The 18,623-nt window shown below is 43.9% G+C and overlaps 1 protein-coding gene across 2 annotated transcripts in view; it reads right to left on the bottom strand.

Moving 5' to 3' along the window:
• ccdc138 (coiled-coil domain containing 138) overlaps positions 1-18,623 on the bottom strand; it is a 162,197-nt gene that overhangs the window by 65,685 nt on the left and 77,889 nt on the right. Inside the window, exons 7-8 of one of the 2 annotated variants that reach the window (XM_085999024.1) lie at positions 17,311-17,430; positions 14,356-14,433 (exon numbers count right to left, since the gene is read on the bottom strand). In XM_085999024.1, coding sequence (XP_085855150.1) covers positions 14,356-14,433; positions 17,311-17,430 — 198 coding nt within the window. The remainder of the gene's footprint in view (positions 1-14,355; positions 14,434-17,310; positions 17,431-18,623) is intronic. The other variant, XM_085999025.1, reaches the window with a different exon arrangement.

Genomic DNA, 18,623 nt, shown 5'->3' with positions numbered 1-18,623 from the left:
AAACGTACACGGGGCAAAGAGTGTACCCCATTGGAAAAATAGAGGTAGAAGTGGTCCACAAGGGCGAAGGAAGCCAAGTAATGGACTTATATGTGCTACCTGAAGGAGGTCCACCACTACTAGGACGGGAGTGGATTAGGAAAATGAATATGGACTGGCACTCCTTGAAAGCACTAACGGTAGATTCCGGGGAAACAGCTGTCAAACCTAAACGATTGTCCAGAATATTGGATGAGGCTAAAGAGGTGTTCCAGCCGGGACTGGGAACACTGAGAGGAATTACGGCAAACATCAAGATTGATGAACATGCACAACCAAAATTTTTTAAAGCCAGACCGGTACCCTATGCAATACGACCTGCGGTTGAAGCGGAGCTGGAAGCACTAGAACGTTCAGGGGTACTGTCTAAAGTAGATTGGAGTGAGTGGGCTATGCCCATTGTTCCCGTTATGAAACGTCCTGCGAACAATAAGCCAGGAGATCCAGGGAAGGTTCGCATCTGTGGAGATTTCAAGATCACCGTTAATCCGGTGCTTCACACGGTGCAGTATCCGCTTCCACGGATTGAGGATATTTTCGCTTCACTGTCTGGCGGGAAACACTTCACCAAGATAGACCTGGCGCAGGCGTACTTGCAGATGGAGGTTGAAGAAGAGTCACGCCAATACCTCACGATCAACACGCATCGAGGGTTGTACCGGTACAATAGGCTGGTTTTTGGTGTGGCATCGGCTCCAGCAATTTGGCAGAGGGCCATGGAGCAGGTATTACAGGGAATTCCAGGCACACAATGTTACCTGGATGACATTCTGATCACAGGTGATGGTGATGAACAGCATCTCGCTAACTTGGAACTGGTGCTCAACAGACTGAAAGAGTATGGACTTAGAGTAAATCGGCAGAAATGTGAGTTCTTCCAGAAGCGGATCTCGTACTGTGGTCATGTCATTGACCGGGAGGGGCTTCATAAGTCTCCTGACAAGATAGCGGCAGTTGTAAAGGCTCCTGCTCCGGAGAATGTCTCTCAGTTGAGGTCGTTTCTAGGATTAATTAACTATTACCATAAATTTCTGCCAAATCTATCCACGGTGCTGCATCCGTTGAACGCTCTTTTACAGAAAGGGGTACCATGGGACTGGGGCGAAAACTGTAAGAAGGCATTTCGCAAAAGCAAAGAATTGATCACCTCAGAGGAAGTGTTGGCTCACTTCGACCCGACACTGCCTATTCGGTTGGCTTGTGATGCTTCTCCATATGGTATTGGGGCAGTACTCTCACATAAATTGCCAAATGGCACGGAAAGACCAGTCGCGTTTGCATCCAGATCACTGACCTCCGCTGAGCGCAACTATGCGCAGATCGATAGGGAGGCCCTTAGCCTTGTATGGGGAGTGAAGAAGTTTAATCATTACCTACAGGGCCAAAAATTCACACTTCTGACGGACCATCAACCGTTGGTGTCCATTTTTAACCCTAAGAAGGGTGTTTCGGTGATGACAGCACAGCGTCTCCAGAGATGGTCTCTTTTCTTAGGGGCACATCAATATCAGATAGAATTCAAAGGTACGAAACAGCATGGCAATGCTGATGGCCTGTCGCGCCTGCCACTACCTGAAGATGAAGACACGACGGAAGTTGACCCTGTTGAGTTATTTCATTCGACCATTATCGAGTGTTTACCTGTCACCAACGCAAGTATTGAAAGAGAAACCAGGAACGACCCGACACTGTCCCGAGTCTACGAGGTGACAGTGAAAGGATGGCCAACACGGGGTGATCCTCTGTTACCGGCATTCTCGGCAAGGCGAGACCAGCTGTCCGTCTGCCATGGTACTTTGATGTACGGGACAAGAGTGATTATTCCTCCCAAGTTAAGGGAAAGAGTTTTAAAAGAACTACATGAAGGTCATCTGGGGGGAGTTAAAATGAAAAGTCTTGCTAGGGCTTATGTATGGTGGCCGGGTATTGACCAACAGATTGAGGAGTTAACGAAAAGCTGCGCTGGGTGTCAAAAAGTGCAAAATGCACCTCCGATAGCACCGCTACACCCATGGGAATGGCCTTCAGCCCCATGGCAACGCGTACACATTGACTTTGCTGGTCCATTCATGGACTCCATGTTCCTAATCGCGGTGGACGCACATTCCAAATGGCCAGAAGTCATCAAGATGAATACCACTACTTCAGAAAAGACAATTGCGGTGTTAAGAACAATATTCGCAAGGAACGGATTGCCAGAACAGATCTGTTCGGACAACGGACCACAGTTTGTATCGGAAGAATTCCAACAATTCTTAAAGAAGAATGGAGTTAAACATTATACCTCTGCCCCATATCATCCGGCGACAAACGGGTTGGCTGAAAGATTTGTCCAGACATTCAAAAAGGCTATTAAGGCCATGAATGATGATCAGATTCCGCTGCAACACAAGGTCGATAAGTTCCTGATGTCATATAGAAACGCCGATCATGCCGTGACTAACCAAAGTCCTGCTATGATGTTTTATAACAGGAGGTTGCGGTCCAAGTTGGACTTGTTAAAACCAAATGTGCGGAGGGAAGTGGAAAACAAACAGTTTCGGCATATTAACAGCAAGACCACTCGAACTTTCGACGTAGGACAACCAGTGATGGCAAGGGGCTATGGAAACGACAAATGGCAGTCCGGAACAATCCGGGCCAGACAAGGACCTCTGATGTACACCGTAGATATTGGTCATAATGTGATAAGGCGTCATGCGGATCAACTGGTAGAGTCGAGAGCAAGGGTCGAACCCATGGTTGTGACAGAGACAGCTGTGGAAGACGTTCATGAACCTGAAGCATCTACCTCGGCCGAGAATGTATTTGATGATGATGACACCCAATACATTGGCAACCAACTAGAGGAGGCACCTCAACAACAAGAATCAGAGACCACTGAAAGGCGTTATTCAAGCCGAATCAGAAAGCCTCCTGAGAGACTGAACCTTTGAACTGTTATACCTGAAGTTATATATGTATATATGTTATGTTTATTTGGGGATATGACTGTTAAGCTAAAAAGGGAGGATTGTGGTGTATGTAACCTGTTCCACCTTAAGAGAACTTAAGCCTGGTCCACCTTAAGAAAGGTACTACTTTCTTTGGCTGCTGTATACGTAATACCGGTGGTGACCACACCGGTATATAAGCACAGTGTAATAATATTGTATTCAGTTTAGCCCTGACCTTCGACTAGTAAAGACCTGTTAAAGTTATTCTTGTGGTCTGTGTGCAGTGATTCATATTAACCATAACTGGAACACACAGACTTAACAATAATCACAGCAATCAAAGGTGTGAATGGTGTCCAAACAGGTCAGTCAGGAAAACATTACATCAAAGAACAATGAGGTGGGGTCACAAGGGGTCAAATGTTGCAGATGCTGGGGTCTGTATGAAAAACAAAAGAACAGACAAAAAACATTTTTTTTGCTGGAAATCACAGCAGGTCCGGCCGCATCTGTGTGGAGAAAACAAGCCAACGACGACTCGAGTCTGGATGACCCTACGTCAGGTGGGATTACATGTAGCGTGACATGAACCCAAGATCCCGGTTGAGGCCGTCCTCATTGGTGTGGAACTTGGCTATCAGTTTCTGCTCGACGATTTTGCGTTGTCGTGTGTCTCGAAGGCCGCCTCAGAGAATGCTTACCCGAAGATCGGAGGCTGAATGTCCTTGACTGCTGAAGTGTTCCCCGACTGGGAGGGAACACTCCTGCCTGGCGATTGTTGCGCGGTGTCCGTTCATCCGTTGTCGCAGTGTCTGCATGGTCTCGCCGATGTATCCTTTCCTGCAACGTATGAGGTAGACAACGTTGGCTGAGTCACATGAGTATGTACCATGTACCTGGTGGGTGGTGTCCTCACGTGTGATGATGGTATCTGTGTTGATGATCTGGCATGTCTTGCAGAGGTTGCTGTGGCAGGGTTGTGTGGTGTCGTGGTCGCGGTTCTCCTGAAAGCTGGGTAATTTCCTGCGAACGATGGTCTGTTTGAGGTTAGGCGGCTGTTTGAAGGCGAGTAGTGGAGGCGTGGGGATGGCCTTAGCGACGTGTTCGTCGCCATCGATGACATGTTGAAGGCATGTTGACATGCCCCGGAGCATGGTACATCGGCGAGACCATGCAGACACTGTGACAACGGATGAACGGACACCGCGCAACAATCGCCAGGCAGGAGTGTTCCCTCCCAGTCGGGGAACACTTCAGCAGTCAAGGACATTCAGCCTCCGATCTTCGGGTAAGCATTCTCCAAGGCTGCCTTCGAGACACACAACGCAAAATCGTTGAGCAGAAACTGATAGCCAAGTTCCACACCAATGAGGACGGCCTCAACCGGGATCTTGGGTTCATGTCACGCTACATGTAACCCCACCTGACGTAGGGTCATCCAGACTCGAGTCGTCATTGGCTTGTTTTCTCCACACAGATGTGGCCAGACCTGCTGTGATTTCCAGCAAAAAAAATGTTTTTTGTCTGTTCTTTTGTTTTTCATACAGACCCCAGCATCTGCAACATTTGACCCCTTGTGACCCCACCTCATTGTTCTTTGATGTAATGTTTTCCTGACTGACCTGTTTGGACACCATTCACACCTTTGATTGCTGTGATTATCTCTCTGCCGAGGTGTGATAAATGGCAGTTGGAAAGATTACCTGTAAACATCTGACATTATTCTCTGACTACAAAGCTGTGTCTTTATGCATTTCTCCACTTCACCTGACGAAGGAGCAGCGCTCCAAAAGCTTGTGATTTCAAATAAAGCTGTTGGACTATAACCTGGTGTTGTGTGACTTCTTACATTTGTCCACCCCACTCCAACTCCGGCATCTCCACACCAAAAGAAATTAAGGATAGTATTTGTAGTGTCCGTGTGTAGATAAAGACACTGAAGACAGGAGTTGGTTCATAGGTATTTACTAAGCAAGTCTGGGGGGGGTTTCTAAAGGATATACACAATACACAGGCTTATATGGCCCAAGTGGCAATTACCAGCATTACGCACACCTGGGGCTCTTAAAGGCACATACATCATAATTGCTCTTAAAGGCACATACACCACAATTCCTCCCCTTCTAGCTAACTAGTACATCATATTTTAAGTAATTATTAATTACATGTTATATGCAAAATAATATACATTGCTGTATTAATTAATTATAAGTTAGTCTCTCAGGAGGCTTCCTGACTCGGTCCGGATAACGCCTCAGGGGTGTAGTAGTTTCTGGTGGTGTAGTAGGTTCTTCTGGCAAGGCTGATTCGGCTTGAAGGCCAGTGTCGGGTTCATCGGGCTCCAGTATCACCGGATCGGAGGTAGATATGGGTATCTCTACTTCATCGTTAGATGTATAGAGTGGTGGTGTAGGTTGTCCCTTTTCGGATGACTTGATGATTTGGTCAGCATGGCGCCTTATTATGCTGTCTCCGATGTCCACGGTATACATCAGTGGTCCTAATCATGTGGAGATAATTCCAGGCTGCCATTTCTCGGTACGGTAGTCCCGGGCCAAAACCGGTTGGCCTATCTGGAAGGCCCTAGTTGGCCTTTCATTCATGCCCTGAAACTGCCGGTTCTCCACGTCCCTTCGGATGTTGGGCTTGACCAAATCCAGCCGGCATCTTAGGTTTCTATTGTAGAACATCATGGCGGGAGTTTGGTTAGTAACCATATGTGTTGCATTCCTATATGCAAATAAGAAGTTATCCACCTTGTGCTGAGGTTTTATGTCTTCATTACCCATGGCCTTGATGGCCTTCTTGAAGGTCTGGACAAACCTTTCAGCCAATCCATTGGTGGCGGGATGGTATGGGGCGGACGTGTAGTGCTTTACCCCATTGTTCTTTAAGAACTTTCTGAATTCTTCGGACACAAATTGCGGTCCATTATCAGAACATATCTGCTCCGGCAGCCCATTCCTGGCAAATATGGTCCTTAATACTGTGATGGTTTTTTCCGTGGCGGTGGAGGACATCTTTATTACCTCCGGCCACTTGGAGTGTGCATCAACTGCGATTAAGAACATTGAGTCCATAAATGGACCAGCAAAGTCGATGTGCACCCTTTGCCAGGGAGATGAGGGCCACTCCCATGGATGTAGAGGGGCCTGTGGCGGAGCATTTTGGACCTTCTGGCATCCTAGGCAGCTCTTGGTCATGTCTTCGATGTCTCCATCGATACCTGGCCACCATACAAACGCCCTAGCTAGGTTCTTCATTTTCACTCCACCCAGATGCCCCTCGTGAAGCTCCTTTAGCACTTTATCCTGGAGTTTGGGTGGAATCACCACTCTGGATCCACACATCAAGGTTCCTCGGCACACTGACAGCTGTTCTCTTCTTTGCGAGAATGCTGGCAACAGTGGTTCGCCATGTGCTAGCCATCCCTTCACTGTTAAATCGTAGACCCGTGAGAGAGTAGGGTCATTTCTTGTCTCCCTTTCAATGGCAGAATTTGTCACCGGTAGACATTCCACTATGGTAGAGTGGAATATCTCTACTGGGTCTACTGTAGGTGCCTCTTCTATCGTTGGCAACGGTAGGCGTGATAAACCGTCAGCATTCCCATGCTGTTTTGACCCTTTGTATTCAATGTTGTATTGGTGTGCCCCTAGAAAAAGGGACCACCTTTGTAGTCTTTGTGCCGTCATAATGGGGACACCTTTTTTAGGGTTGAATATGGAGATGAGGGGTTGATGGTCAGTCAGCAAGGTAAATTTTTGTCCGTGTAGGTAATGGTTGAATTTCTTCACTCCCCATACCAGGCTGAGTGCTTCCCTGTCTATCTGGGCATAGTTACGCTCAGCTGAGTTCAATGAGCGTGACGCAAAAGCTATCGGCCGTTCCGAGCCATCAGGGAATCTATGGGACAATACCGCTCCTATGCCGTAAGGGGATGCATCGCACGCCAGTCTGATTGGTAGTGATGGGTTGTAATGAGCCAAAATTTTCTCGGATGTGATTAAGTCTTTACATTTATGGAAGGCACGTTTACAGTCTTCGTTCCATTTCCAAATCACTCCTGTCTGTAGAAGATCATTAAGAGGGTGTAGAATAGTTGATAAGTTCGGTAAAAATTTATGATAGTAATTTATTAACCCCAGGAATGACCTTAATTGTGAAACATTTTCAGGTGCTGGGGCTTTTATAACTGCTTCAATTTTTTCAGGTGACTTATGCAACCCTTCCTTATTAATTATGTGGCCACAATATGATATCTGATTTTGGAAAAATTCGCACTTGGGGCGATTTGCTCGTAGGCCCCGTTCTTTCAGCCTAGTGAGCACCTGCTCCAAATTGGCAAGGTGCTCGTTGTCGTTTTCTCCTGTTATAAGGATGTCGTCTAGGTAGCATTGAGTCCCCGGAATCCCTTGCAGGACTTGCTCCATAGCTCTTTGCCAGATAGCTGGAGCTGATGCTATTCCAAAAACCAGTCGATTGTACTGGTACAGGCCTTTGTGTGTGTTTATTGAGAGATACTTTTTAGAGGTCTCCTCAACCTCCATCTGTAGATATGCCTGTGCCAAGTCAATTTTTGTGAAACGTTTCCCTCCGGATAGTGAGGCGAAAATATCTTCTATCCTCGGAAGAGGATACTGTACCGTGTGAAGGACCGGGTTTACAGTCACCTTAAAGTCCCCACAGATGCGAATTTTTTTCTGTTCCTCAGGGTTATTTTTCAATGTTTTTTTCATGACTGGAACGATGGGTGTTGCCCATTCGCTCCAATCTATTTTGGATAATACGCCTGCCTTTTCCAAATTCTTCAGCTCTGCCTCGACTGCCGGACGTATTGCGTATGGCACCGGTCTTGCCTTAAAAAATTTTGGAATTGCTGTATCTTCCACTTTTATTGAGGCGGTGATGCCTTTCAAGGTTCCTAGTTTCTCTTGAAACACTTCTTTGGCGTTGGCCAAGATGTCTTTTAATCGTTCAGGTATGATGTCATCATTGTTTTTTTCCTTACTGGTCACCGTCAGTGCCTGAATGGAGTGCCAGTCTAAACGTATCTTCCTTATCCATTCACGTCCCAACAACAGTGGACCACCATCTTGTAGAATGTATAAATACAACTTTTGTATTTCTTTGCCGTTGTATACCACAGGCACCCTTATTTTTCCTTTGGGGTAGACTTTCTGCCCCGTATATGTTTTTAAGATAATGGATGTGTCTTTTAGAGGTATATGCGAAAATAGCCTCTCGTAATCTCGTCGATTTATTACGGTTAGAGCTGATCCTGTATCTAGCTCCATTTTAACTGGGGACCCTGCTATTGTGAGGGTAACCCAAATGGGTTGGTAATCCTCTTTGGCAAGTACATTATGTAATTTGAGACAGCTTAGTCTCTTGTTTCCAGAGTCGCTATCGCTATTCTGGTCTTCGGAGCTATTGTCCGTCATCATTTGTACCTTCCTGTACTTTTCTTTATTGATTTTTTGTTTTCTGTCAGTGGATTTATTTTGTCCAGATTGGCATACCCGTGCAATGTGTCCAATCTTACCACATTGCCTGCATGCTTTGCCCTTGAACCAGCAGTCCCTCTGGTTATGGGTGGATCTGCCGCAGCGATAACATCTTCCGAACTCCTGTGTCATTTTATGGGTGCCGAAGTCCTGTGTCTCTTGTTGTATCTCTGCAGCACTTTTTGCTGCTGCTTCGTATGATACAGCCATACTGAAAGCTTTGTCCAATGTTAAATCTTTTTCAGAAAGCAGTCTTTTTTGTGTTCCTTCACTTAAGAGACCGCAAACAAATTTGTCTCGAAGATAATCCGATAGTCCTGCTCCGAATTGGCAGTACTTTGATAGCTTTCTTAATTCGGTTAGGTAATCAGCGTTACTTTCATTCTTGTGTTGATTTCTCTTGAAGAACTTGAATCGTTCCGCTATCAGCAGCGGTGTTGGGTTTAAATGCTCCTGCAGGGTATCAACAATTTCTTTAAAAGTCTTGTCCTTTGGTTTGGCTGGAGTGATTAAATTTCGTAACAGCCTGTATGTCTTCGCGCCCATTAAGTTCAGAAGTACTGAAGCTTTTTTTTCATCTGTTATTCCATTTGCAGTGCAATAAACCTCTACTCTTTCCACGTATGTGGTCCAATCTTCTATTTCGCCATCAAAAGCCTCAATATTACCAGATTTAGGCATTTCAGAAAAGATATGGCGCTTCCCGCGGTTTTTTTTTTTTTTCTCTCTGTAGCAACGATATGGCGCTTCCCGCGCTTTCCCGCCGCTGCTACCGATAACAACGCTGTTTTACTGTGGTTTCCATTTATTCACTGTTGGAGACTCGTTCCCGACGGAGGTCTAAACGCTGACCTGCTTGCCGCGCCGGCCGTCTCTCGAGTGCACCCTCCCAGTCCGTTATTGCTTGCCTCCGATTTCGCTGCCTGTCTCAGCTGTAGAGCCCGCCGCTGGAGCTCCAGCCTGACGCCCAGGAAGGATTAGCGCAGTACCTGTCACCAGCTTGGCCAACTGGTGAAACCACAGTTTCTCTTACTTCCTTGAGTCTTCTGGACGCTGGAGGAATCGATGTCCTTGAGGTGCTGCCGAATTGCAGGTAAGTCCGTTTCCACTTCGTCGCCACTGTAGTGTCCGTGTGTAGATAAAGACACTGAAGACAGGAGTTGGTTCATAGGTATTTACTAAGCAAGTCTGGGGGGGGTTTCTAAAGGATATACACAATACACAGGCTTATATGGCCCAAGTGGCAATTACCGGCATTACACACACCTGGGGCTCTTAAAGGCACATACACCATAATTGCTCTTAAAGGCACATACACCACAGTATTAGATCCAAAGAGGAGTCATATAAAGTTGCCAGAAAAAGTAGCAAGTCTGAGGATTGGTAGCAGTTTAGAGTTCAGAAAAAAAGGACCAAGAGATTGATTAAGAGGGGAAAAATAGAGTATGAGAGTAAACTTGCAAGGAACATAAAAGCGGACTGTAAAAACTTAAGAAAAAGATTAGTGAAGACAAATGTAGGTCTCTTACAGTCAGAAACGGGAGAATTTATAATGGGGAACAAGGAAATGGTTGAGCAATTAAACAAATACTTTGGTTCTGTCTTCAGAGAAGAGGACACAAATAACTTCCCAGAAATGCGAGGAAACCAAGGGTCCCGTGAGAAGGAGGAATGAAAGGAAATTAGTATTAGTAAAAAAAGTGCTGGAGAAATGAATGGGACTGAAAGCTGATAAATCCCCAGGGCCTGATAATCTGCATCCCAGAGTACTAAAAGAGGTAACCATGGAAATAGTGGATGCATTGGTTGTCATCTTCCAAAATTCTATAGATTATGGAACAGTTCCAGCAGATTGGAGGGTGGCAAATGTAACCCCACTATTTAAAAAAGGGAGAAAGAAAACTGGGAACTACAGACTGGTTAGCCTAACATCAGTAGTAGGGAAAATGCTAGAGTCTATTATAAAGGATGTGATAACAGGACACTTAGAAAATAGCAACGGGATTAGACAAAGTGAACATGGATTTATGAAAGGGAAATCGTGTTTGACAAACCTACTGGAGTTTTTTGGTATAATAGATAAGGGAGAACCAGTAAATGTGGTATATTTGGATTTTCAAAAGGCCTTTGATAAAGTCCCACATAAGAGGTTAGTGTGCAAAATTAAAGCACATGGGATTGGGGTAATATACTGGCATGGATTGAAAATTGGTTAACAGACAGGAAACAGAGAGTAGGAATAAATGGGTTTTTTCGGGGCGGCAGGCGGTAACTAGTGAGGTACCGCAGGGATCAGTGCTTGGGCCCCAGCTATTCACAATATATATCAATGATTTGGATGAGGGAACCCAATGTAATATTTCCAAGTTTGCTGACGACACAAAACTAGGTGGGATTGTGAGTTGTGAGGAGGATGCAAAGAGGCTTCAAGGTGATTTAGACAAGTTGAGTGAGTGGGCAAATACCTGGCAGATGCAGTATAACGTGGATAAATGTGAAGTTATCCACTTCGGTAGGAAAACAGAAAGGTAGAATATTATTTAAATGGTGATAGATTGGGAAATGCTGATGTACAAAGGGACCTGGGTGTCCTTGTACACCAGTCACTGCAAGCAAACATGCAGGTGCAGCAAGCAGTTAGGAAAGCAAATGGTATGTTGGCCTTCAATGCAAGAGGATTTGAGTACAGGAGCAAGGATGTCTTACTACAGTTGTACAGGGCTTTGGTGAGACCACACCTGGAGTACTTTGTGCAGTTTTGGTCTCCTTACCTAAGAAAGGATATACTTGCATAGAGGGAGTGCAGCGAAGGTTCACCAGACTGGGATGGCAGGACTGTCGTATGAGGAGAAATTGGGTCGGCTAGGCCTGTATTCAGTAGAGTTTAGAAGAATGAGAGGGGATTTCATTGAAATGTATAAAATTCTGCCAGGGCTAGACAGACTGGATGCAGGGAGGATGTTTCCCCTGGCTGGGGTGGTCTAGAACGAGGGGTCACAGTCTCAGGATATGGGGTAGGACATTTAGGACTGAGATGAGGAGAAATTTCTTCACTCAGAGGGTGGTGAACCTGTGGAATTCTCTACCACAGAAGGCTGTGGAGGCCAAGTCACTGAATATATTTAAGAAGGAGATAGATAGATTTCTAGACACAAAAGGCATCAAGGGGTATGGGGAGAGAGCGGAAATATGGTATTGAGATAGAGGATCAGCCATGATCATATTGAATGGCCTACTCCTGCTCCTATTTTTCTATGTTTCTATAAAATGTAAACTTCGAGCAGAGGTTTTTAAAATAACAAAAGGATTAGATTCCATCCAGGTGGATGGCTATTCAAGCTACATATGTTAGGGAGGACCGGGACATGAGTACAAGTTCTGTAAGCATAGGACTACATGTTCGGATGTCAGGAGGTACTTCTTTTTGCAGAATTATCAACCTTTCAAACAAGTTGGTGGCATATGCAGTCAGTGCAGATTCGCTGGACGACTTCCTGAGACTGGCCAACACATCTTTGTATAGACAGCAGGTGGTTATGGGGAATGTGTTTCCCAGTCATTGGGGTCTCCTGTAATTTGTGTGATTGCCCTCAGGAGTCAGAAAAGAAATTTCCAAGAGGATTTTTCTTAAATTGACCCATGGTTTTTCTCTGGTCTTTTTGTGCCTGTCCCAGGAGAAGGCGTGGCTGGTGATGGATGGGGGTCATGGTCTGCAGAAATTACACCACGACAGAGGCTCCTCCAATTCTGGCCTCTTGCGCATTCCCGATTTCTTTTGCTCCACCATTTGTGGCCATGCCTTCAGCTGCCTAGGGCCTAAGTTCTGGATTTCCCTCCCTAAACCTCTCAACCTCTTTGTCCTCCTTTAAGACGCTCTTAAAACCTACTTATTTGACCAAGCTTTTGATCCTCTGTCCTAATATCTCCTTATGTGGCTTGGTGCCAAATGTTGTCTGGTATCACTCCTGTGAAGCACGTTGGGATGTTTTACTATGTTAAAGGTGCTATATAAATGCAAGTTGTTGTTGTTGTACAAGGCAGGCTCGATGGACCAGGTGGTCTTTTCCTAGCCTTAGTTTTATTACGTATTCCACTTTTAAGCAAGTCTTCCTCTCCGACTTTGGCCTCTGCTGCCTTCACCTATGGGCTCATTCCTGCCTCTGTTGCTCAAACGCTCTGCTGCCAGTCTTGTGGGATCCTGGTAGGAAGTTCAATTCACCCCAGCAACTGAACCCTAGCCTTGTTCTCCACCCTCTCCCTGCCCCAGTCTCTCCCCATCCCCCCCTCCCCCCAGGGGTCAGGGGGAGATCGTGCTGGTTGGTTTGGTGGTTTTTAACAGGGTAAACGTGTTGAGCCGGGAGGAAACACTCCTGTCCTCCTGACCAATGTTCCCCATTAGCTGAGCGGGCAGGCAACTCTCTGCAGGTCCCATGCAGCCAGTGAGCCAGCTTTTGAATAGAAAAACTGCACATGCACAGAATTTTGAATGGCCCGCACAGCCCATTAAAAGGGCCGCACAGGCCAAAAAAAAAATTAGAAGGAACATTGCTTCTGACCCACAAGCAGTGCTGTAAAAGGTACCTACCTACCTTATGGACCCAGCACTTCTCACCTCCTTTTACCTACCAGTTTTCCCCCCGAGGCCCGGAAAACCCAGCCAATGGGTTAAAAATAGGAACTTTATTAAAATGAAGGCACGCAGCCTCCTTAAAAGGTTTCAATCACCACACTGCCTCCAGAGAGCGGATTGGTCGCCCACCCCTCATTCCGTCTCCGTTAAGCCCGGAAGTGGGTGAGTTGGGTTCCTGTTTGAAATTCTTTACATTTTTACTTCCCACCAGACTCAAACCCAACTGTCTTTTGAGGGTTAAAATTACCTCCCCAGAGTCTCTGCTTAGTTCAGTATCTCGACTAGCTTCAGACTAACTGGTGAGCTTTGCAAATATAACCCCGAGACGCTCCTGGCCACAGAGTTGTTCGTCAAAGAGATTATAAAGAATCACTGACCCTGTCCCTGCCCCTCTCTGAACTAACCCATGTCTTCACCCCTAATACAGCTGTTAATCAAACCCATTTCTCCCAAAAAGATCCCCAGGAAGTCAATCACATTGGATAGCTTGATTCACCGATCTGTGCCAAATACCTTTAAAGAGCTATTCCATGGATATCCATCCAAGTACAAAGGACTTCCTGAAGAATTTTCCCAAGATGTGAAAATTGTATACAATGCAACTTCCAGAAACGGCTAGCAATAACTGACCTTAAGTGTGCATATGCTGTGTTCAACAAGAAAGAAACGAGTAGCTAATCTAACAGACAAGAGTGTTTCATTTTGTCACCAAAACACTACCCTCTGTTCACCTTACAGATGCTGACAGACCTGCTATATGTTTTGAAGAGTTTCAGATTTTCCTTTTTATCTCTGTATTGCTGTGAGGAGCATTGTAATTTTGTACTTCCAAGTATGTTACTTATATGAAAAAAATATTACTGCCATTATATTTAAATAGGATGCAAAATATACCAACTTTTAAAGATCAACAAAAATCTTCCATTTTGCTGAAATCCAAGAACAAGTTACAACCAAAAGTGAGGGGAAAAAAGTGTTGTGGAAATAACCCATTACAGAAACATTAAAAAGTCATTTTTAAGTCAATCACAGTATTAATTTACTGTTCATTCAACTAGACGGACAATATATAACTATAAGTCCTTTTGACTAATACAAAATTATAACTTCATAGCCTGAGGGGAGGGGGGGCGGGGAGAAGAGAAAAAGGAGGAAGAGGTGGGGGGAAAAGGACAATGTTTTCTTCATCACTTTTATTCTTCCATAAATTTTGCAAGATTTTCTACAGTCATCTAAAACTCACTTGCAGATTTTCTAAACGATTTTGAACCTTTCTGGTGTGAGCTTCCAATTTCTTGTTCTGTTGCTTTACAGCGTTAATCTGAAAAATATCAGCAGTAGCCTCAGCATTAGAAGACATACTCTAATCCAATACCTCTGCATTGGAAGCTAGTGTTATACAGTTCTGCAGTAGATTATTTTCCTTTTTATTTAAAAAAAGCATTTAATAGATAAATATATATATTGTATATAAATGGCAGGAAGTTAAGGAGAGATTTTCTACTTCAACAGCAAGTGTGTTGAACGCCAAAGAAGGAAAATTCAACTTTAATGTCTGTGGCAGAGCTGGAATGGCTTGTTTCTTTGATCTATAATTCAGACTAGTTCAACGGTTCAAATTAACAGACTGCTGTTCATGTGAAACAACTGAGGTGTTCCATAATGGAGACCCAAAACCAATTTACAACAACCCGTTTGACTTGTAAGAAAGATGGGGATATGATCCTGCTCCTATTTCGTGTGTCTAATTCTGTTAGATTCAGGAGATGGTTCTGTGATAGTGGATTGGCGGTTAGGATCAGGTCAGCCATGATCTTATTGAATGGCGGAGCAGGCTCGAGGGGCCGATTGGCCTACTCCTGCTCCTATTTCTTATGTTCTTATGTAAATTGTTCATATCTCTCAGTAAGATATCACAAATATTGGTTGCATTTGTGGAATCTGGTCTCTTAATTTATTTGGAAAAATGCACAAGTATTACTAAGTTTGTCTAGGAACAACTATATTCAATTGTTAACCAGGTGTTTTTCATGCACAAAGAGACCACTGTCCCATAAAAAGAAAGACTTGCATTTATATAGCGCCTTTCACAACCTTAGGACATCCCAAAACGCTTTACATCCAATGAAGTACTTTTGAAGTGTAGTCACTGTTGTAATGTAAGAAATGCGGCAGCCAATTTGCGCACAGCAAGCTCCCACAAACAGCAACGTGATAATGACCAGATAATCTGTTTTAGTGATGTTGATCGAGGGATAAGTATTGGCCAGGACACCGGGGATAACTCCCCTGCTCTTCTTCGAAATAGTGCCATGGGATCTTATACATCCACCTGAGAGAGCAGACAGGGTCTCAGTTTAACGCCTCATCTGAAAGATGGCACTTCTAACAGTGCAGCGCTCCCTCAGCACTGCACTGGAGTGTCAGCTTAGATTTTTGTGCTCAACTCTCTGGAGTGGGACTTGAATCTTCAAACTCAGGTGAGGGTGCTTATCAACTGAGTCATGGCTGACACTGGGCTCCGAGGATTTGGAACAAGCAGGAATATCTTTTGGAATCTATTGTTTGGATAGGTTTCAGAATTTTCACCATTAGGCCCTACTTGAAACAGGAAGAAAACTTTGTTTGTCAAATGACAAACATTTAAGCTAAATTAGGAGTAGTTCTTCTTAATAAGGGCATTTGACTTATTTCAGACTTTGCATTGTACTTATGTATGTGTCAATTATTGTACTTTATAGTGCTATTTATATTCATAAATAAACATCTGACCGCTGTAGCAACAGAAAATAATTGTTTTAGTAGCACATGGCCAAGGTAAATTCAGATTACTTCAGGTAGAGTTATTGTTAGCTCTCAAGAACCCAACTTTGCAAGGACAGAGTTTATAAAAGGATACAACTTCCAGATTGTAAGGGATAATGGTCTGCTTATGGGAACAGCTGTTATCCCACTGCAAGAGAAAACAGTACTAAAGTTCTAAAAGAGATCACTATGCTTCTGCAGTATATGTTAAGCGGGATTGTAATGACAGCAGGTCCTGCTATTTAACATAATACATCACATCAAAAATTGTGGAATCAAATCTCCAAACATAATCATTAACTAATTTTAGGGAGTTCCTAAGCAGTATGGTTTTAACAGCTCACCGCCACCTTCTCAAGGGCAATTAGGGATGGGCAATAAATGCAGGCCTTGCCAGCAATGTCCACATCCCGTGAATGAATAAATAAAAATAAAAAGCCCTTTTTTTACATTTAGAATGTCTATACATTACACAAAATAATGGCTTTGTAGAACTTAATCTCTTTAACGCAAGGTCAATATTCAATTTCATAAGTCAACTGTTGACTGCACGTCTACCAATTTATCATAAAATCGTTTCAATTACTCATTTGCAATTGCATTCTGAATCATAAAAATAATCCTGTGACCAGTTCAATAACATTCAGCAAATTAGGCTGAAGAGGTTTGCAGAGATAAGATGAGAAGTTGTTAATGAGAATGATTTAAAATTTGATAAGTGGGAGCCAGGGAAGGTCAGTAAGGGGGATGATGGAGGAGTCGAATTTAGTGCAGGACAAATTGCAGGCAGAGGGTTCAACAACAGTGGAGGGCGAGGTAGCAGCAGAGGCTAATAATGTAGTGAAAGTAAGTGGATTTGTTGATGGATTGGATATGGGTCTGAAAATCAGCTTTGGACTCTAATTTTTGTATAATTAGGTTCAGCCTGAGTGACTTGCCAGAGATCAACATAAAATATATATCAGTGATGCATGAAATACAAAAATCTTCCTCAACCAGCAAGTAATTTTGTTTTTGTTCCGTTCCACAATATTTGTTCTTTGCACATGGTATTACAAAGGAGTCAAATAGGGGAAAAACTAAATTAACTTATGTGATATTGTAACTTCAGACAAGATATGGTTCCATATAGATATTCATGCTTTTCCCCTCATTTTGTATTTAAAGGGAGAAACAATTGGGATTAAAGGAAATTAAAAAGACTTAATTCACATGTTCTCTGACCTGTGAAGGATCTACCTAATTTGACCATACCTGCAGTACTCACTAAAGGTTTTTCATGCTCAGAAACAGTCACTACATTCAATGACCTGAGGCAAGTTACTCTCTATAGCTGTACCAGTTGAGACACGGCCATATTATGGTAATATAAGCTTTACAAAATAGTTCTTGCCTGTTTTTTCAAGGAGTCATTTAATTCCTTTAATGTGTCAAAGGAGGATTTAAGTCTCTTGTTTTCTTTGATCTTCTCCTTTAAGACATTTGTGAGTTGACTGACATCTCCAGCATGTTGCTGTGGGGGGAAAAAAAATTGGGGTAGATTTTCAACTTGCCACCCAGGTATAAAACTCACGTTGTGGATCAGCCACATGTTACAGAAATCACCCAATTTCCATTTCCACCAATTTCAATGGAGATGAAAATTGGGCAGTTTTGATAACTAGTGTCCAATTCACAAAGCCAGTTTTACCCTGGTTGGCCAGTGGAAAACCTACCTCATCGAGTTTCATTATTCACTGTCTAATTTTTTGAATACAATCATATTCAACAATACTAGAGGGCATGATGTTAATCTTTACAATTTAGGTATATGTGAGCAATTCCAAATTCTCACTTTCCCAAAATTATTTCCTTAGTGTTCTGTTAAGGTTCAATTTGTTGTTCTTGACATCTAAATCAGACCACAACATGGCCGAGAAACAAAAGGAACAAGAAAACAGCTTGGGCCCAAAAGTCAGCAATCCTATTCCACTGCCATAACCAGGATGGAGCAGGGCTTGAACCCACTGGCCCCAGGCACGCCAATCTCATCCCAGATTCTCAGGGTCAGGGGCATTTGATAAAAGTGGTATGGCAGGGCCATTCCAGCAGCAGCATAGCTGGGCCATACATTAGGTGGAAAGTAGGAAATTAGTGACAGAGGAAAACAACCGGAGGGAATGCCATCAGTCTTGCCTCTGCCTGTGACATCAGGTGCAAAGGGGATAGGCGTGGGGGGTGGATGCAGAAAGCACATATTTCCCCTTCCCCAAGAAAACTCTGACACATCCAAAAAGGTAACATGCCCTGAAATTAACAGGTCCCTGCCCAATTTCCACCCTGCTTGCCCCTGTCCATACTGATAATGCCCTCAGTTCATGAAGAACCTAAGGAAATTCAGGATTCTTATGATTCAGTGAGTATCACGTGAATAGCTACAGCAGAATGGAAACATTTGTAAGAAAGAACTTTTATAATAGGCCTTTACGGCCTCGGGATGTCCCAAAGTGCTTTACAGCCAATGAAGTACTTTGAAGGGTAGTCACTGTTGTAATGTAGGGAAATGTGGCAGAAAATTTGTGCTTAGCAAGGTCCCTTAACAGCACTGAGATAATGTCCAGATAATCTGTTTCAGTGATGTTGGTTGAGGGATAAATATTGGCCAAGACACCAGGAAGGACTCCTGTGCTCTTCTTCCAATAGTGCCATGGGATCTTTTACTTGCAC

The sequence above is a fragment of the Somniosus microcephalus genome, chromosome 10 (assembly GCF_052327205.1).
Source record: "Somniosus microcephalus isolate GS21.2 chromosome 10, FLI_Smic_1.0, whole genome shotgun sequence".
Taxonomy (NCBI): domain Eukaryota; kingdom Metazoa; phylum Chordata; class Chondrichthyes; order Squaliformes; family Somniosidae; genus Somniosus; species Somniosus microcephalus.
This window is presented reverse-complemented; position numbering and strand designations above follow the sequence as displayed.